A 19498-nucleotide genomic window follows, 5' to 3' on the forward strand; every position below is an offset into this window, starting at 1 on the left:
CACTGGTTGGCTGATCCTCCAAGCTAGTATGTGGTGGAACCTCTAGTGACATTCGTGGCATAGTTTCTTGTACTCCCTTTTAAAAGGTGCTTCTTTATAATAAGTCACCTAATTAATAAGTAAGGAACATATAGTGGAAGATCTCTGCATAATAAACAATGTTCTTTTCCTTATGGGTTTGATGAGATTCCTCAAAAAAAAAAAAAAAAAAAATACAGCAAGATAATGGCCCCTCATGCAGAAAGTCCCCTAGTCTAGATCTTGCATGAGAAATATTTTATCTATATTTTTAAGCTGAGGCTTTCTGTTAGAAAAGATACTCCTGAGGTTTGCACGAAGTATGTGTAGTTCCTGCGAAAAATGCATAAACTTGTATATACCAAGTCCTTCACTTGTTGCATGTCTCCAGCATTGCAATAATCAGAAAATTTAGTAGAAAAATAGTTGTAATAAATATGAGACAGAACTCTCAAAAATATAAAAGAAAGGTACAGATACTCCAAAGAAATGGGCAAAAGTTACAAAAGGCAATTTATGAAATATTTTCAATTTTACTAGTGGTCAAAGCATGGCTAAAATGATTGATGATACCCAGTATTGGTTAATTTAGAAAAGCATGTATTTTCATACCTGATTGGTGGGAGGATAAGTTAAATCCTATTTTGAACTTAGTATAAGCCACAGCTTTGTATGTTACACACAAATATCCATATAATGACTTTCATGTAACAAATTTGATTTTGTAGATCAGTGGAAAAGAAATGACCAATGAGAATTATCTTATGTGGCTTTATCTGTCAGTAAGCTTCATTTTTACATCTTTAGTCTTTGCATATCTTTTTGAGAAAGCAGCATGTATAATAGTAAGAGATTGTCTTGTGAAAACTTTCTGGAGGAAACTGATGCAAAGAGATACACAGAAAAGTACAAAAAGTTCAAAGATGGGTCTATTCTTACTGCTCTGTGGTCTAGGTTTTAAAAAGAGACACTAACCTAGAATCTATCAATAGAGAGAAGAGACTATCTGACAGTTTAGGGTATTGGTTAAAAGCTTAGTTTGTGGAATATGGCACATCTGAGTTTGAATCTTCACTCTGTTAACCCTAAGCTTTGGGATTGTGAGTGGATTACTTAACATCTCCGATCCTTAATTTTCTCATCGATAAACTATAGATAATAATTTTATTTAGTTTTAATATTGCTATTATTAAACAGATTAATGTCCTTAAGTGCTTAGCACAAAGTTTATATACACATTGCAAATCTACAGCCATTGAATGCTGTCAAAAGACTGAACTGAAATGTGTTTAGGTTTATGTATCTGAGAAATGTGTGGAAGAAGGTCCATCAATAGTGATTAAAGAGTTGTCTTGGGAAGTGGGATTTCGGTGAATTTTCCTTAATTTTTTTTTTTCTGTAGTGTCTGAATTTTTAAACAATAATGGTATTGTCTTTATCAGAAATATATAACAAAACTATTTAAAATAGGGAAAAAAGCTAATTATAATATGTGAAAAATTGCACTGAAAGTATGTTTCAAACAATAATAGTTGTCGTCATCTTTATTTTATTTTTAAAAATTATTGATTGGAGTATAGATTATTTACAATACTGTATTAGTTTCAGTTGTATAGCAAATGAATCCATTATATATACAAAACACTTGCTTTTTCCAGATTCTCTCCCCATATAGGATATTACAGAGGATTGAGTAGAGTCTCCTATACTATACAAAAGTTCTTTATTACCTATTTTATATACAATAGTGTGTGTATGTCAATGCCAGTCTCCCTATTTACATCAATTCTTTGCGACCCCATAAATGATACAGTCCATGGAACTCTCCAGGCCAGAGTACTCAAGTGGGTAGCCATTTCCTTCTCAAGGAGATCTTCCCAACCCAGGAATCAAACCCAGGTCTCCCACATTACAGGTGGATTCTTTACCAGCTGAGCCACCAAGGAAGTCCAAGAATACTGGAGTTGGTTTATTCCTTCTCCAGGGGATCTTTCCAAGCCAGGAATCAAACTGGGGTCTCCTGCATTGCAGGTGGATTCTTTGCCACTCAAGCTACCAGGGAAGGCCGACCTTCCCCAATTCCCCCATCAAAACCATTAATTTATTTTCTACATCCACTACTCTACTTCTGTTTTGTAAATAAGTTCATTTGTACTTTAAAAAAAAATTCCTCACATCACTAATAGCGTATGATATTTGTCTTTCTGGGTATGATCTACTTTACTCAGTATGAACATCTCTAGGTCCATTCATGTTGCAAAAAGTGGATAGCATTCATTCTCCTAAGGTTCCATTTTTTTTAAGGACAAAAATGAATGAAAGAAAACAAAGAACAAAATAATATCTTCAATTCTTGTCCTTTTTTTTTAGTGCCAGGTATTATCCTAGACTCTGAGGAAATAAAAAAGATAAACAATTCCAGGAAAAGGGTGCATAATAAAAAAAAAATAAATTCTTGTCATATTAGAAGGTGCTAGGTCCTATTAATGAAAGTAGAGCAGCAATGAGAAATCAAGTGAGACCAGAATTGGTATATGTGTACAGTTTTAACTGGGTGGTCAGGAAAAGCCACAATGAGAAAGAAATATTTGAGCAAAAAATTGAAGGGGTTGAGGGACTGAGCCTTGCTTATTTCTAAGGGAAGAAAATACCAGGTGAAGTAACTAGCAAGTGAAAAGACTTAAAGGCAGGAGCATCCTGACATGTCTGAGAAACAACAAGGAGATCATTGTGACTGCAGTGAAGAAACAAGGTGGGGAGAGTAACAGAAGATGATGCCAGAGAGTAAACGGGAGATGGGAGCATAGATTCTGGAGGGATTTGTAAACACTTGTAAATGTGCTATGTATTTAGAGTCTTTACAGTTGTTATATCCTCACAATGAACTGACCCTTTTATCATTATATAAAAACATTCTGCCACTTTGTTATGGTTTTTGCCCTATAGTCTATTTTGTCTGATATAAATACAGCTACTCCTGTTGCCTTTTGGTTTCCACTTTCATGGGAATATCTTTCTTCCATTCCCTTACTCCAACTGATGTGTGCCCTTAAAGATGAAGTGAGTCTATTGTAGGCAGTATGTACTTGGACCTTTAAAAAAAAAAGATCAATTTAATCACTCCACGCCTTTTGATTGGAGAATTTAATCCATCTACATTTAAAGTAATTATTGATACAATAAGGACTTACCATGTGCCTGAATCACATAATTGCTCAGTTGTGTCTGACTCTTTGTAACCCTTTGGACTATAGCCTGCCAGGTTCCTCTGTCCACGGGATTTTTCAGGCACGAATACTGGAATGGGTAGCTATTTCCTCCTCTAGGGGATCTTCCCTACCGAAGGATCGAATCCTCGTCTCCTGCATCTCCTGCATTGCAGACGTATTCTTTACTGTTGAGCCACCAGGGAAGCCCGTGTTCAACAATACACAGCGGGTAAAAAGACTTCAGAGTTCACTCATGAAAATATATTCCATTGAAGGAATTTTGAGCAGAAAACTAGCATATTACTCACATTTTGAAATGATCACATTTGTCAGATTGTAAATTTGCCAAAAGAAAGTAAGGGTGGAATAAAGAAATCTATTTTGGAGGCTATTCCATGGATCCACCAATCGAGGTGAAAAATGATGGTTGCTTATACTTGGATCCCTTGGGGGTAATGAGAAAGGTTTAAATTCTATTTTGAAGACAGAGAGACAACAGTATTTTCTGACAGATTTGGTGGGACTTGTAGGAGAGAGAGGAGTCAAAGATGAGAGAAACTTTTGCTATTATCTCTCAACTGGTTGTCAATCAATGTTCAAACATTAACAGATTATACCCATTTTGTACTAGGCTTCCAATTTTTATTGATTGCTTAAATATTCTCCATCAGAGACTAGTGCATGCTTTGAAAAACTTGAAATGAATAATTCATTCTCACAGTTTAAGAAGCTCTATTTCAATATGCTAAGTAAGAATTCAGTCATGGGTCAAATTTTCTATGTGATTATAAACATGAGAGGAAGATATAGGCACAATATTCTGGCACAATGTTTAGGCACAATGTTTTTAGATATTCATCCTTTACTTAATGTAAAATCATTTTAATTCTGGTCTTTTGAAAAGAACTCATTTATTCACAGACCATTTGGTGAATGACCACTATATGGCAGGCATTCCACTAGTACACAGACCTGAGGCAAACTGCCTACTTTCAAGAAGCCTGCCATCTGGTAGGAGATAGAAAAATGAAACTGAGTGGAGAATAAAATGAAATTAGTGGCTAGGAAGTTCCAAGAGAGCATAGAAGGAGGCATAGATAAATGTATATAGATAATTCAGGAAAACTTGTCGGAAAAGGAGGAATTTACACATAATTATATAGGGATATGAAATGGTCATTCCATATGAAGGAAACAAAAGTGGGGAGTAGAAAAGAGGATGGCCCATTTGGTTGGTTAAACAGACATTTGTTAAGTCTAGAGGTTCAGGAGCAAAAGGATGAGTGGTGAAAGATGAGTCTTAATGGAAAAGCAGTGTTAAATCTTGAACAGTTTTATAAGAGACAATATGAGATTTGAAATGAATCCTGTAAGCAATAGGAATTAGCAAAGAAGTTCTCAGCAGGAAGACAACTCCGTTAGATTAAGGCTTTAGAATGATTATTCAGCTAATACTGAGGAGAACAGATTGGAAAGGGAGGGGACCCAAACCTGGGGAATCAGTTGGTCTACTGCAGTGGTCCTAACAAGGAATGGGGAGGTCCTGCCTTGGACAGTGCGGAGAGAGAGAACACGGATACAAGAGCTACATAGAAGGTATACTCAGTACAGCTTGGTTGAGAAAAACATATGGGTGGCTAGGAATGAGTCTAAGATGATCTCAGCAATCTGTATTTGGGAACTGACTAGAAGCTAAAGCCTTATTCAGTGTCACAGAGTAAAAGGAAGAGAAACATTTTGAGTAGCAAGATGTGTTCAGAATTTAAGGACTGATGGTAGCCAGGTGGCAATAACTAAAAAGTTATTTGAAACTCTGAATAGTTTGACTGGAAAATTAAATGCCATTGATGAAAAATGTCTTAAAACTTAACCTATAATTTTATAAAAATATAGGAATTTGTTTTCATATCACTAATAGCAATGGCAAAAGTTTATAGCTATACATATATTTCATAAGAATGTTATTTTGATATCCCTGAATAGTAATGACAAGACCTTTGAGCTTCACACATAATTAATACATGTGTTTTATAGATACCTATTAAACAAAATAAGACAAAACCCCAAAACAACAAATCGAGTGCCAGAAAGATTATATTATAACTGATACAGTCAAATGCAGCTAGAAGCATTGGAAATTGAAATGACATTTTGGGAAGACTATGTCAATATGTTGCAAGAGTTATAAAGATGATCATAGGATTTTGCCTGGTAATCTTACTCCTGGTTACTAAAAGGAATTTATTCACTGTATATTAAAGAAAATTTACCTTACAGATGTAGTCTACATGACAATAAGTTATAAGGGAATAATTTAATGTGTCTCTGTGTGTGTATGTTGTTATTAAGTCTCTAAGTCTTGTTCAACTTTTTTGTGACTCCATGGACTATAGCCAGCCAGATTCTGCTGTCCATGGGATTTCCTAGGCAAGAATGCTGAAGTGGATTGCCATTCCTTTCTTCGGGGAATCTTCCTGACCCAGGGATCTAACCTGTGTCTCCTGCTTGGCAGGCAGGTTCTTTACCACTCAACCACCAGGGAAGTTCCTTTGTATGCATTTACACAGTAGAAATATGAAGACTATGAAGAAACATGGGAGGATATTTACATTGCCATAAAAATATTAGTATCTGTAACTTTCACAATTATCCAAACATATGTATACCAATAGAGACTCACTGAAAAACATTAAAAATAAAAACAATCCGAATGGTAATATTATAATTTTGTTTTACTTTTTTTGAAAATAAAGTTTGTCAGGACAAATTTTCAAAATCTTTTTTAAAAAGTATATGTAGTAAACTACAATAAAGCAAACCTGTGAATATAGACAGGCTACAAACACCCTTATTTAATTGTTTCTTGGCATGTGGAAAGAGTGGAGTAGTAAAGGGGATCAATTGAATGGGAACAAAGGAGAGAAAAGAGAAGAAAAGAAGGCAGAGGAAGGAGAAGCTCGGGAAAGCAGCAGTCTCACTTTGGCTCCCTAAGGAGTCACCAAGGATGGTGGTGGTGATTTAGTCCCTAAGTCGTGTCCAACTCTTGCAACCCCATGGGACTCTATATAGCCTGCCAGGCTCCTCTGTCCATGGGATTCTCCAGGCAAGAATACTGGAGTGGGCTGCCTTTTCCTTCTCCCCAAGGATGGTACCCCCAGGCATATAATCCAGTGGTGGAAGCCGCATGTTACAGCAAATGCTGCATGAGCTAGTGGGGGAAAGGGACCATAGTGACCACCCCACCCCTTTCCTTTACACCATGTCCCGGCTGGGCCATCACACTGACTTGGCCTTGGGACATGCGTGCTTGGGAGGTTTGCATTTAGACTGGCGGCAGGAGATGAGACAACTACGTTTCTTTTGTACACACATAAGGTTTCACTGACACTTTAACCACAGGAGGAGGAGAAAAGGCCACAAGATGTGGGGTTAGTGTGAGTGGAGACAAAGGAACTTTTTTTTTCAAACTAAGAAAGCATCAGTATTGCAAAGACTTTCCGTGATTCCACACCCACCTTGAAAGTCCCCCTCTCAGCACAGGAAGTGTGCTGACCACTGCGGGGATAAAAGAGACTCAGAGGAGCTGGTCCTCAGCCTCTTGCTGCACAGCTCAGGGGACCTCAGCCATGAGACTTCTCATCCTGACCTGCCTGGTGATCTGCAGTCTCGCTGCATACACTGTGGAAGGTGAGTCAAAGGCTATTTATGAGATAAGGAACATCTAGGTGTACAGGCAGTGGCCGGGCATTTTGTTATTGACTCAGATTTAGAATGAAGTAAACTACTTTCTCCAAGCTAAGCCTCAGTCTTTCTGTGTGCAAAATGGGTATAATTTGACTCTAGGGGACTTTGTAGATTTTGAAGATAGAACTTGATAAGAGCCTGGGCTCCTATTTTTCACAACTAGGTGATTTGGGGTAAATTTCTTAACCTCTCCGGGCCTAGGTTTAATTATCTTTAAGATAAATGTAATAACTAATTTGCTTACCTACAATTAAAATGAAATAAATCTTATGATCATTTGTCAGATTTCCAGGCAACTACTAATTTGTTTATTAATGTTAGGTGCAGCATAATGAAAACAATTGTATATACCTTTGAAGCATTTGCCTATTTAGTATTGATAAATTAAAAAATATTTACCCCTTTGCTGTTAACCTGAAATTATCATAACATTGTTAATTGGCTATACCCCAATACAAAATAAAAAGTTAAAAAAATAGAAATAGATATACCAGGGATTAAATAATGTGTTTGTTCAGTAAAGATAACTGCCTCATATCTCAAAAAATTGCTTAAAAATGTAAAGTATTCATGATGAGGGAGTGAGCTAGAGGATGTATGTTCTGAAGCAAATCAACGTTTTGTATTAAAGCAGAATTGGCTGGAAGCTCATGACCTCATATCTAGGATATCAATTTTTACTTTTAAGTGTGTAGGAGAGAATATTATTATTGCTATGAATGTTATTCCCACTTGTGATAAATTTCTTGAGTTTATAAAAGATCATAAGTACTAAAAAATATCAATGACTTATATACAATCAATTAAACTTACAAGACATATCCAGATGAGATTTAGTTGTATTGAGCCTTTCCTGAACATTCTTCACATATTTCTTAAAAGATCATTTTTTTTCCCAACTGGTCGAAGCGTATTTTTCCTTATGCCTCTGACAAGAGAGAATATCCTTTGATTATAATTAGTAACTCAGTTAACTCGCCTTTCAACCTCTTAATCTGCAGCCTTCTTACTTAGATTAGAATAGATCATGTATCTGCAAGGGTGCCGATAAATAGAGGTGGCACTGTCTGGAACCCCCCGAAATTGGGCCCTGAATAAAAAAATATTGTTGAAATGAAAAAGTTTATACCAAGTGTTGTCTAAACTATGCCTAGCTGGCATTTTTCTGGGAAAATAGGCTGCCACATGATGGAAACCATGTATGAATAGGGGAATGAAGACTGATGAGGACTGCAAACATTTGAGTATTTCCCTTTCACTGGGTTCAGAAAACATTTAACATTAAAAATGAATTGGCAAATATAGAGGGTAAAGAATGTGCAGGCTGGATATTGAGTGATGGAAAGAGGAGATGGAGAGCAATGTTAGTGAACACCTGCTCAGTGTCATGATTATAAAAACCTTCTGATTTCAGCAACACTACATCAGAAAGCTCAGATTTGATCATTATTGACTATTATTTTAGGTGTTTTTTGGCTTAATATTTCTCAGAGAAATATTCTGTAAGAATGTTTGCTTCCCTGAGAAGCAAATACCAGTCTCTTCATCTTAGGAGAAAATAGGCACACAGAAACCTTCATTAGATTTTAGCAAATCTGTGACATTATTAACCCTCCCATGTTATTTTCCTTCCTCTGATGTAAGATGTTCTCAAAACTGAAAAATTTAATCTCCTTTTAGTCCTTCTATTGAGGATAAGAACTTTATGAACTACTTCCTTTATATATTTCACATTTTACCATTTAAAACAACACCTTTGTGGATTCAGTAAAAAATGAGCTACCTCTCCCATGTTTAATATTGACTGCCCCAAATTACCCTTTATCAGGTCACTCTTTGTTATTTGATTGATGACACTCTAGCATTTATATTATTAGAAGTTATATTTTATTTTTGTTTGCTTGGTTTTCTGTACAGGTGTGGGGAGTGAAGTTCTAGAAAAAAGCATTTGTGTGAGTCTGACTACACAGCGACTGCCAATTAAAAACATCAAGACCTACACCATCAAGGAGGGCTCCATGAAAGCAGTGATGTAAGTTTCTCTGCCCAAAGCTGGGCTTGATGGAACAGTGTACATAAAGCCCGGCCTCCACTGGAAAAATAAGTTAACAAGGAGGAAGACCTCAACTTAGCCAACAGGCCTTTTGCTTTTCCATATTAACCACGTCTTTGTGTAGCCCCAAACAATGATGATGACAAAAAATTGGCAACCAAGTGAAGACTGTCACCCTCCTTTCTGACTTATCTTAACAGAAGAATCAGACCGGGAACTAGATGAATAATGTGCTCGGTCTGGAGGGTTAGGTTTAGAGATGGCTGGATCAGATCAGGATTTGAGCACAGAGCCACACTGGTGTGGGATGTCTCCCTTCCCATCCCACTCACATTCCTGCCTTTCTCTTCCTTTTTGGTGTCTTGGAGTAGAATGCCATATTTTATCAGTTGCCACATCTCAAGGAATAGTGTCAACAACTAGCCTACATGGTACCATTCTCTTTCCAGGATTTCATTTTCAAAATAGTAACACTTCCCAAAATATAATTACAACTTTACCACCAAAAATATGGTAAAGAAACCACTTTTTGTCCAGAAATTAAAATGAATGTGTTTAAATTTCAAAAAGAAAATGACATGTAATAAATAATCTAGATGGCTTCAAATGTCTAGTTTAATTACATCGTTTGTTAGCAATGATGAGGAAAGGAACCTACACAAAATTCTGAACAAGGAATCTGGGTATTATCTGGAGCTATTTTTTCTTCATGAAAAAAATAGATTGCAGAAGAAAGATTTTCATTTAAGATCTAATGTATCTGGAATACTGATTTGCCCAGTCATTTCTGCACAAAATCTCTTTTATACGATCTGTTCTTAACTTTTGGTCCCAAAGCTTTGGAGATGTGACTAATTTTTGCCTATCTTTTCCTTGCATTACAGATTCATTACCAGACGTGGCCTTAAAGTCTGTGCTGATCCCCACGTTGACTGGGTGAAAAAAGCTGTCCGAACAATAGACAAGTCCAACAGGAGAAATGTGAGCCAGACTAAGCCTACAGAAGCCCAACAATCCCCCAAAACAGCTGTGACCCTGACGGGGTAGTGACCTTCCACACCTTGTCCTCTTCCTAGCCAGCCACCTCATTTCCCTTTAAAGCTCATGGACTTATTACATTATATTCACCTTTTATAAAAGTGTTGCATGAATCTACTTTCTTAGATTTTTATTTTTTTATGTCTTTCATATTCATATAGATGCTCTAATTAATAAATATTTATTATTAAGAATAGTTCCAAAGTGTATTCATTACATATTGGGGAAGGTAATATATCATTTGTGTCCCTTTTCTGTTTTAATTGTACTTCCTGTTGACAGCATCCATGATGGGAGAGATTATGGTCAGTGTTTATCAGAGATGAAAGCTATATTCATCATTTTTAGGCTCTAGCTTGAAATGATTCTCTACATATGAGTCATAGGTGGCAACTGTAATAATGACAATTTTAGCTCTATTTCAACCTGTCTTCATAATGTTCTATTTTTATGGATTAAACGGAAAAATAATCCAACTGCTACTGGCTCCCCATTATGAGGGTTCACTACTCAAAAAGAAGCTTCATCAAGTTTGATCTTGAGCACATTCTCATACCTCTGTGTTTCATCTGATCTATAAAGGAAGGAAAGAAAAGGAAAAGACACAGCTTGTCAATTCTTTCATTTGTCGCAGTAGCAAAGATTATACTTTTAATGAAAAGATACTTTATTCAAACAAAAATCAATTCTTCCCAAATTGGGCAATGAGCTTACTGCCTTTCTGTGATTTTCACAATTGTCACTACTCTAGTTTTCAACACACCATGCTTTTTTCCTTTTGGCCAGTAAGTTTTTAGTATCCCAACACTCTCACTTGGAATATTTGTTGAATATGATCACAATTTCCATTAAAGTTTTTAAAGTTTTAATGAACATTACTTCATCTACTCACTGAGCATCTCATATTCATGCCCTCCTGTATTCTCACTAAATTGTTCATTTGATTCATGTTTATGATTCCATTATTCAAGTAGCTGATAGTGTATACATCCACTTCTATCTGACTTCAAATAGTTAAGAAACTGATCAATCCTTGATAGTTTCAAAGGAAGGGAAGGAATTAACTGTTTTCTAGTCCTAAGGGGACAACCAGCAATCCCAAGTATTTTCAGAGGGTAACTGAGGGCATTTTGTAGGAATCAAATCACGTCTAGTTAGTTATCCAACTATTCACCAGAGAGGAAATGATTAAAACACTGTCTCTTAGCCAAGAGTGGGTTATCTGTCATTTCTCACTGCTATTTGCTTACAATAATGGTCAAAACTGTTCTTAAAGGAAACACAAAGGAAAAAAAAAAAACACCTGTTTTATGAGGGGTGAAACCTAGCCAATCACAGAAGATGAAAGAAATGTTTCCTGATTGAACATTACTTGAATTTCTCAAATATCTCCGAAGTGCTAGAAATTTTCAGTTCAGTTCAGTCACTCAGTTGTGTCTGAGTCTTTGTGACCCCATGGACTGCAACATGCCAGGCCCTGTCCAACACCAACTTCCAGAGCCTACTCAAACTCATGTGTATCACGTTGATGATGCCATCCAACCATCTCATCCTCTGTCGTCCCCTTCTCCTCCCGCTTTCAATCTTTCCCAACATCAGGGTCTTTTCCAATGAGTCAGTTCTTTGCATCACGTGGCCAAAGTATTGGTGTTTCAGCTTCAGCATCAGTCCTTCCAAAGAATATTCAGGACTGATTTTCTTTAGGATGGACTGGTTGGATCTCCTTGCAGTCCAAGTGACTCTCAAGAGTTTTCTCCAACACCACGGTTCAAAAGCATCAATTCTTTGGCACTCAGCTTTCTTTATAGTCCAACTCTCACATTCATACATAACTACTGGAAAAACCATAGCTTTAACTAGGCAGAACTTTGTTGATAAAGTAATGTCTCTGCTTTTTCATATGCTGTCTAGGTTGGTCATACCTTTTCTTCCGAGGAGCAAGCATCTTTTAATTTCATGGCTGCAGTCACCATCTGCAGTGATCTTGGAGCCTGGAGCCTAAAAAAATAAAGTCTGTCACTATTTCCACTGTTTCCCCATCTATCTGCCATGAAGTGATGGGACCAGGTGCCATGATCTTAGTTTTCTGAATGTTGAGTTTTAAGGTAACTTTTTCACTCTCTTTCACTTTCATCAACAGGCTCTTCAGTTCTTCTTCCCTTTCTGCCATAAGGGTGGTGTCACCTGCATATCTAAGATTATTGATATTTCTCCCAGCAATCTTGATTCCAGCTTGTGTTTCACCCAGCCCAGCATTTCTCTGCAAGAGGTTTTTAAGAGAAGTAATAATACAAGTGGAAGAGTATAGATATACACATCTTGTGATTGCATTATCTAAGGTCATAAGTGATGCTAGAGGTTTCAATCCAACAGTGCACATAACTTTTAACTAACTGACTGGATGTTTTGAATCACTTAGGTTGGACCTGTATCTACTGACTATGACTCTGTGGCTGATTGGACTTCAATTCAAAGAAATAATCTAAGAAGGAGAGTTCTCAAAATATTAAATATACTTTTTTAATGTCTGAGACTCCTCTTTTGTGTTTCTGTGTTGAATTTTACTAAAAGTTAACTTAAAATTTACAATCTATATTGAAAGCTGCTTTTGTGTATTATTATGCCAGGTTCCCAGTGCCTAGCATAGAACTGGGATGTGCAGGCTCAGTTGCTTGTCATGTCCGACTCTTTGTGACCCCATGGACTGTAGCCTACCAGGCTCCTCTGTCCCTGAGATTCTCCAGGCAAGAATGCTGGGGATGGGTTGCCATGTCCCCTTAAAGGGGATCTTCCTAACCCAGGGACTGAACCCGTGTCTCCTGCATCTCTTGCATTGCAGGCAGATTCTTTACCCACTGAGCCACTTAGTAAGCCCATAGACCTGGGAGGGAGGGTCAATTAATACTTGTTGGATGAATGGAAGAATAACATATTAGTTTATTTGCTTCATTCTGCACTTTCATATTTCTAAAATAACATAATACAAAGTAAACTTTATTAAGGCTTGAATAAACTTTATTCAATTCAGCAAATATTTTTAGGTACTTGATGAAACAGGCACTGTGTTAGGCTTAGTATATATCCAGATAAGTAAAACACCACTTCTGTACTCCAAGAGCTCATCTAGCAGATGAGACTATGAAGAAAGAGAACCAATATGAAACAGGTAATATTAATAACATGGGCATGCTCAAGAAATAGAAATAACACAGAGAAAGGAATAATTATCTTGAGAATGTTCTCCATTTTTTCTGAATTTAGATATAATTATTAATTACTATCATTAATAAGAAATGGAAGATGGATTCTTCATTGATTTGAAGAAAGATGTCACATAATTCTCTCTTCACTAGGAAATTCTTCCACTGTGATTGTAATATCTGTAGAGTATTATGTTCTTTCATAGATATTTGATACAACAATACAGTGAGTCTAAAACTGTCACTTCGATTTAAGTGGTGAGAAAACTGAGCTACAGAGAGATTGATTGTCTTGGCTAAGAGCACAGAGTTATTAATAAACTGATTCTGGTCTCAGATAGTGACTTTCTATGATATTCCAGCCTCAGGAAGGAGCATGATAATGTACAAGTCTTCCTGGAGGGTGTATGATGGGAGAAAGGATAATATTTTTGACAAATGATTTTAGAACAACTGGACATCCACATGCAAAAAACCCTCTAGACAGAGACCTTACACATTTCATGAAAAATTAACTCAAAATATATTATAGGTGAAATGTAAAATGTAAAATTATTAAACATCTAGATGATGACATATGATAATATCTTGATTACCTTGGATTTGGAGATGATTTTTTCTTTAAATCTTACAGCAAAAATATGCTCCTTAAGGGAAAAATTTAAGTTGGTGCTTATTAAAATTATAAATTTCTGTTCTTTGAAAGACACTGTCAAGTAAAAATAATGTCACAAATTAGGAGAAAATATTTTCAAGAGACATATGATTAAAAAAAAATGTTACCCAAAGCACACAGAGAACTCTTAAAATGTGAAAACAAGAAAGCAAACAACTTGATTGAATAACCCAGATAAAAGGTCTTAACAAATACCTCACCATAGGAGATATATAGATGGAAAATAAACATAGGAAATGTTCTCAACATTATACCTCATTAGGAAACTGCAAATGAAAAATAATGAGATACTACTATACACCTATAAGAATGGCAAAAATTTAAAACATGAACAATATCAAATGATGGGAAGGATGTGAAGCAACAGGAATTCACCTTGGAGCAACCAAAATGTCCTTCAACAGGTGGCTGGATAAATACACAGTGGTATATCCATGGGGGGGGGGGGGTCCTCAGTGACTCAGTGGGTAAAGAATCCACCTACAATGCAGAAGAGCCAGTCGATATGGATTTAATCCTGGGTAGGGAAGATCCACTAGAGAAGGAAAATGGCAATCTACTCCAGTAGTCTTGCCTGGAAAAATCTCATGGGCAGAGGAAGCTGGTGGGCTACAATCCAAAGAGTTGCAAAGAGTTGGATATGACTGAGTGGCTACACACACACACACATATCCCTTCAATGATATATTCTTCAGTAATAAAGAGAAAAGAGCTGTTAAAGTCACAAAAGACAGGGAAGGAACTTAAAAATACATTACTAGTGAAAGAAGTCAATATGAAAAGTGCATATAATACATGATTTTAACTATATGGAATTTTAAAAAAGGCTAAATTATGGAGGTGGTAAAGAGTGGTTGTTTGTCTAAGTACAGTAACGCCTGCTCCCTTTTGGTTTCCACATGCATGGGATATCTTCTAGTCCTTTGCTTTAAGTTGGTGTGTATCCACAAAGATGAAATGAGTCTCTTGTAGGCAGTATGCATTTTTTTAATCCATTTAGTCACTTCATCTCTTTTGATTGGAGAATTTAACTCATTTACATTTAAAGTAATTAATGATCCTTGCAGTTCAGTTCAGTTGCTTAGTCGTGTCCAACTCTTTGTGGCCCCATGGACTGCAGCACGCTAGACTTCGATGTCCATCACCAACTCCTGGAGCTTGTTCAAACTCATGTCCAATGAGTCAGTGATGCCATCCAACCATCTCATCCTCTGTCATCCCCTTCTCTGCCTGCCTTCAATCTTTCCCAGCATCAGGGTCTTTTCCAATGAGTCAGTTCTTTGCATCAGGTGGCCAAAGTATTGGAGCTTCAGCTTCAGCATCAGTCCTTCCAGTGAATATTCAGGACTGATCTCCTTTATGATTGACTTATTTGGACTTACTAATGCCATTTTAATAGTTTTCTAGTTGTTTTATAGTCCCCTTGTTTCTTCCTTCCCCTCTTGCTGAGTTTATTTATGAATTGATGATTTTCTAAGTGATATGCTTTGATTCCTATCTCTTATCTTCTCTGTATATAGTATAAGTTTTTGCTTTGTAGTTACCATGAGCTATGAGGGCTTCCCTGGTGGCTCAGAGGGTAAAACGTCTGCCCACAATGCAGAAGACCTGGGTTTGATCCCCAGGTCGGGAAGATCCCCTGGTGAAGGAAATGGCAACCCACTCCAGTACTCTTGCCTGGAAAATGCCATGAACGGAGGAACCTGGTAGGCTATAGTCAATAGGATCTCAAAGAGTAGTACATGATTGAGCAACTTCGCTTTATCATGAGCTATATACATACATATCTTACAAATATAGCAGTGCACAAAAGCACTAATCCAGGTAAGAAAAAATGGTGGCTGGGGATTGGGTCTCTTGGGGTAGTAAGAAGGGTTTAGATTCTATTTTGAAGTTGAGAGACAGCTATATTTCCTGACAGATTGGGTGGTGCATGTAAGAGAAAGAGAGGAATCAAGGATAAGAGAATTTTTGCTGTTATCTTTCAACAAGTCGTCAATCAGTGCCTACATATTAGCAAATTATGCCTATTGTGTACTAGGTTTCCACTTTTTTGTTGATCACTCAATTCTCTCCACTAGAGACTCTAGTGCATTCTTTGAAAAACTGAAATTATTTCATTCTCAGAGTTTAAGAAACTCCATTTCAATATGGTAAGCAAGAGTTCAGCCTTGGGTCAAATTGTGTTTTGATTATAAACATGAGAGGAAGATATAGACACAGTCTTCTGGATTTATGTGTTTAGATGTTCATTTTTAATTTACAGTGACTGTAATGTTGGTCTCTTGAAATGAATTCACTTATTCAAAAACCATTTAGTGAATGAATATTATATAGCAGACATTCTGCCTTGCCAGAAAAGGCAATGGCACCCCACTCCAGTACTCTTGCCTGGAGACTCCCATGAACAGAGGAGCCTGGTAGGCTACAGTCCATGGGGTCGCGAAGAGTCGGACACGACAGAGCGACTTCACTTTCACTTTTCACTTTCATGCACTGGAGAAGGAAATGGCAGCCCACTCTAGTATCCTTTCCTGGAGAATCCCAGGGACGGGAGCCTGGTGGGCTGCCGTCTATGGGGTCACACAGAGTTGGACGCGACTGACGTGACTTAGCAGCTGCTTTGCCAGGGACAGACTGAAGTCAATTCTCTATTTTCAAGGAGGCTGCCACCTAGTGGGAGATGCAGATATGTAATTGAGTAGAAGAATAAAATGAGATTAATGATAGATAGAACAGTGGTGGCTAGAAAGTGCCAACAGAGCCCAGAAGGAGGCACAACTAATTATATCTTGAAGAATTCAGGAAAACTTGTAGGAAGAGGAAGAGTTTACAGATAGCTTTGTAGGGATCTTGGACGGGCATTCCTAATAAAATAATAAGTGGGTAGTAGAAAAGAGATGTGGGTGTTGAGAGTCGGGCTGTAAAGAAAGCTGAACGCCAAAGAATTGATGCTTTTGAACTGTGGTGTTGGAGAAGACTCTTGAGAGTCCCTTGGACTGCAAGGAGATTCAACCAGTCCATCCTAAAGAACATCAGTCCTGGGTGTTCATTGGAAGGACTGATGCTGAAGCTGAAACTCCAGTACTTTGGCCACCTGATGCGAAGAACTAACTCATTGGAAAAGACCCTGATGCTGGGAAAGATTGAAGGCAGGAGGAGAAGGGGATGACAGAGGATGAGGTGATTGGATGGCATCACTAACTTGATGGACATGAGTTTGAACAAGCTCCGGGAGCTGGTGATGGACAGAGAAGCCTAGCATGCTGCAGTCCTTGGGGTTGCAAAGAGTCAGACACGACTGAGCAACTGAACTGAACTGAGTGAAAAAGAGAATGGCCCATTTGATTGACTTCATAGACACTTGTTAAGACAAGAGGTTTCGGAGCAAGGTCGTGAGTAGTGAAAGTTGAATCGTAAAGGAAAAGCACTGTTAGATCTGAACACATTTATATATGAAAATGTGAGGTTTGAAATGAATCTTGTAGGCAATGGGAATTAGCAAACATATGTCAGCAGGAAAACAACTCAATTAGATGAAGATTTTAGAATGATTGCTCTGGCAATGCTGTGGAGAATATCTTGGAAAGGGAGGAGACCCAGACCTGGGACTGAGCTAGTCTACTGCCGTAGTCCTAACAAGGAGTGAAGAGGTCCTGCCTTGGACATTCTGGAGAGAGAGGAGAAGGCATATACATGAGCTACATACACACTTAGTATGGCTTGTTTGGAAATAACATGTGGATATCCAACAATGGGTCTAAGAAGATCCAAGTAATCTTAGACCCTATGAGTCTTAGATGCTTCTTAGAGCCAATGAGCCTAAGAAGACCCAAGTAATCTGTATTCAGATACCAAAAAGAAGATGAAACCTTATTCAGTGTCACAGAGCAATAGGAGAGAGAGCATTCTGAGTGGAAAGATATGTTGAGTTTAAGGACTGATGGTATAGCCAGGTGGAGATAACAAGAAAGATATTCAAATTTCTGAGTAAAGTCTGACTGGAAAATCAAATGCCCTTGATGAAAAATATCTTGGAGTTTAGCCTACAATTTTATAGGAATATAGGAAATATAGGAATTTGCTTCCATATACCTAATAGCAATGGGAAAAACTTTTAGCTATACATATACTTAACATAAATTTTATTTTTCTAACCCCGCATAGTAATGACAAAACCTTTTAGCTCCATACATAATTAATACATGCATCAGAGATGATCTCCTGGAGAAGGGAATAGCTATCCACTCCAGTATTCTTGCCTGGAGAATCCCGTGGACAGAGGAGCCTGGTTGGCTGGAGTCCATGAGGTTGCACAGAGTCAGACATGACTGAGTAACATTTTTTTAAATAGATACCTACTAAACAAAATAAGACAAAACCCAACAACAAACTGAATGCCAGAAAGGGTTCATTACAAGTGATGCCCTCAAACACTACTAGAAGCACAGCAAAGAGAAATTATATTTTGGGAAGATTATGTCAATATGTAGCAAGAGTTATAAAGACAATCATATGATTTTGCCTAGTAATCCTACTACTGGTTATCAGTGTATATTAATGAACATTTATCTTATAGATATGGTCTACATAACAATATGTTATAAGGGAATGGCTTAATATGTCTGTGTTCACTCAGAGTATGAAGACTCTTTTATATGAAGACTATAAAAAAATATGAAGATTTTTAATTGATGTAAAAATAGTCTAAATGTTTATAATCGTCACAACTGTGCAAACATGTATACCAATAGGGATTCACTGAAAATCATTAACGACAAAAACCATCAGAATGGTAATATTATAGATAATTTTGTTTTTCTTAAAACAATAATTTCTTAAAAATCATCTATAGATAATGCTTTTTCTTTTTACCAAAATAAAGTTTATGTGAGTACAACTTTTCAAAATCTATTTTAAGAGACATGTAGTAAGCTACAATAAAGCAAACCTATGAATATAGACAGGCTCCAAACACCCTTATTTAAATGTTCCTTGGGCATGTGGAAAGGGTGGTGTAAGGAAGGGGATCAATTGAATGTGGCAGAGGACAGATGAGGAGCAAAAGAAGGCAGAGGATTGAGAAACTCGGGAAAGCAACAGTATCTCTTTGGCTCCCTAAGGAGTCACCAAGGGCATGTGACCCAGGGTGGTGGAAGCCTCGTGTCACAGCAAATGCTGCCTGAGCTAGTGGGGGAACGGGACCACAGTGGCCACCCCACCCCTTTCCTTTACACCATGTCCCGGCTGGGCCATCACACCGACATGGCCTTGGGACATGCGTGCATGGGAGGTCTGCATTTAGACTGGCGGCAGGAGATGAGACAACTACGTTTCTTTTGTACACACATAAGGTTTCACTGACACTTTAACCACAGGAGGAGGAGAAAAGGCCACAAGATGTGGGGTTAGTGTGAGTGGGACAAAGGAACTTTTTTTTCAAACTAAGAAAGCATCAGTATTGCAAAGACTTTCCGTGATTCCACACCCACCTTGAAAGTCCCCCTCTCAGCACAGGAAGTGTGCTGACCACTGCGGGGATAAAAGAGACTCAGAGGAG

The 19498-nt window shown here is 37.5% G+C and overlaps 1 protein-coding gene across 1 annotated transcript; it reads left to right on the forward strand.

The window, feature by feature from the left end:
• The first annotated feature begins 6808 nt into the window (after positions 1-6808).
• On the forward strand, positions 6809-10147 carry LOC136169129 (lymphotactin-like). The gene is made up of 3 exons (XM_065936907.1): positions 6809-6914; positions 8889-9003; positions 9909-10147. The coding sequence occupies exons 1-3, from the start codon at positions 6854-6856 to the stop codon at positions 10069-10071; spliced, it is 339 nt and encodes a 112-aa protein (XP_065792979.1). The 5' UTR covers positions 6809-6853; the 3' UTR covers positions 10072-10147.
• Positions 10148-19498: the final 9351 nt, after the last annotated feature.

The sequence above is a fragment of the Muntiacus reevesi genome, chromosome 5 (genome assembly GCF_963930625.1).
Source record: "Muntiacus reevesi chromosome 5, mMunRee1.1, whole genome shotgun sequence".
In the NCBI taxonomy this organism is placed as follows: domain Eukaryota; kingdom Metazoa; phylum Chordata; class Mammalia; order Artiodactyla; family Cervidae; genus Muntiacus; species Muntiacus reevesi.

Coding starts and splice junctions, on each gene's coding strand:
- LOC136169129 (XM_065936907.1), top strand. CDS start 6,854: ATGAGACTTCTCATCCTGACCTGCCTGGTGATCTGCAGTCTCGCTGCA. Junction 6,915..8,888: donor CGCTGCATACACTGTGGAAG/GTGAGTCAAAGG, acceptor TTTTCTGTACAG/GTGTGGGGAGTGAAGTTCTA. Junction 9,004..9,908: donor GGCTCCATGAAAGCAGTGAT/GTAAGTTTCTCT, acceptor CTTGCATTACAG/ATTCATTACCAGACGTGGCC.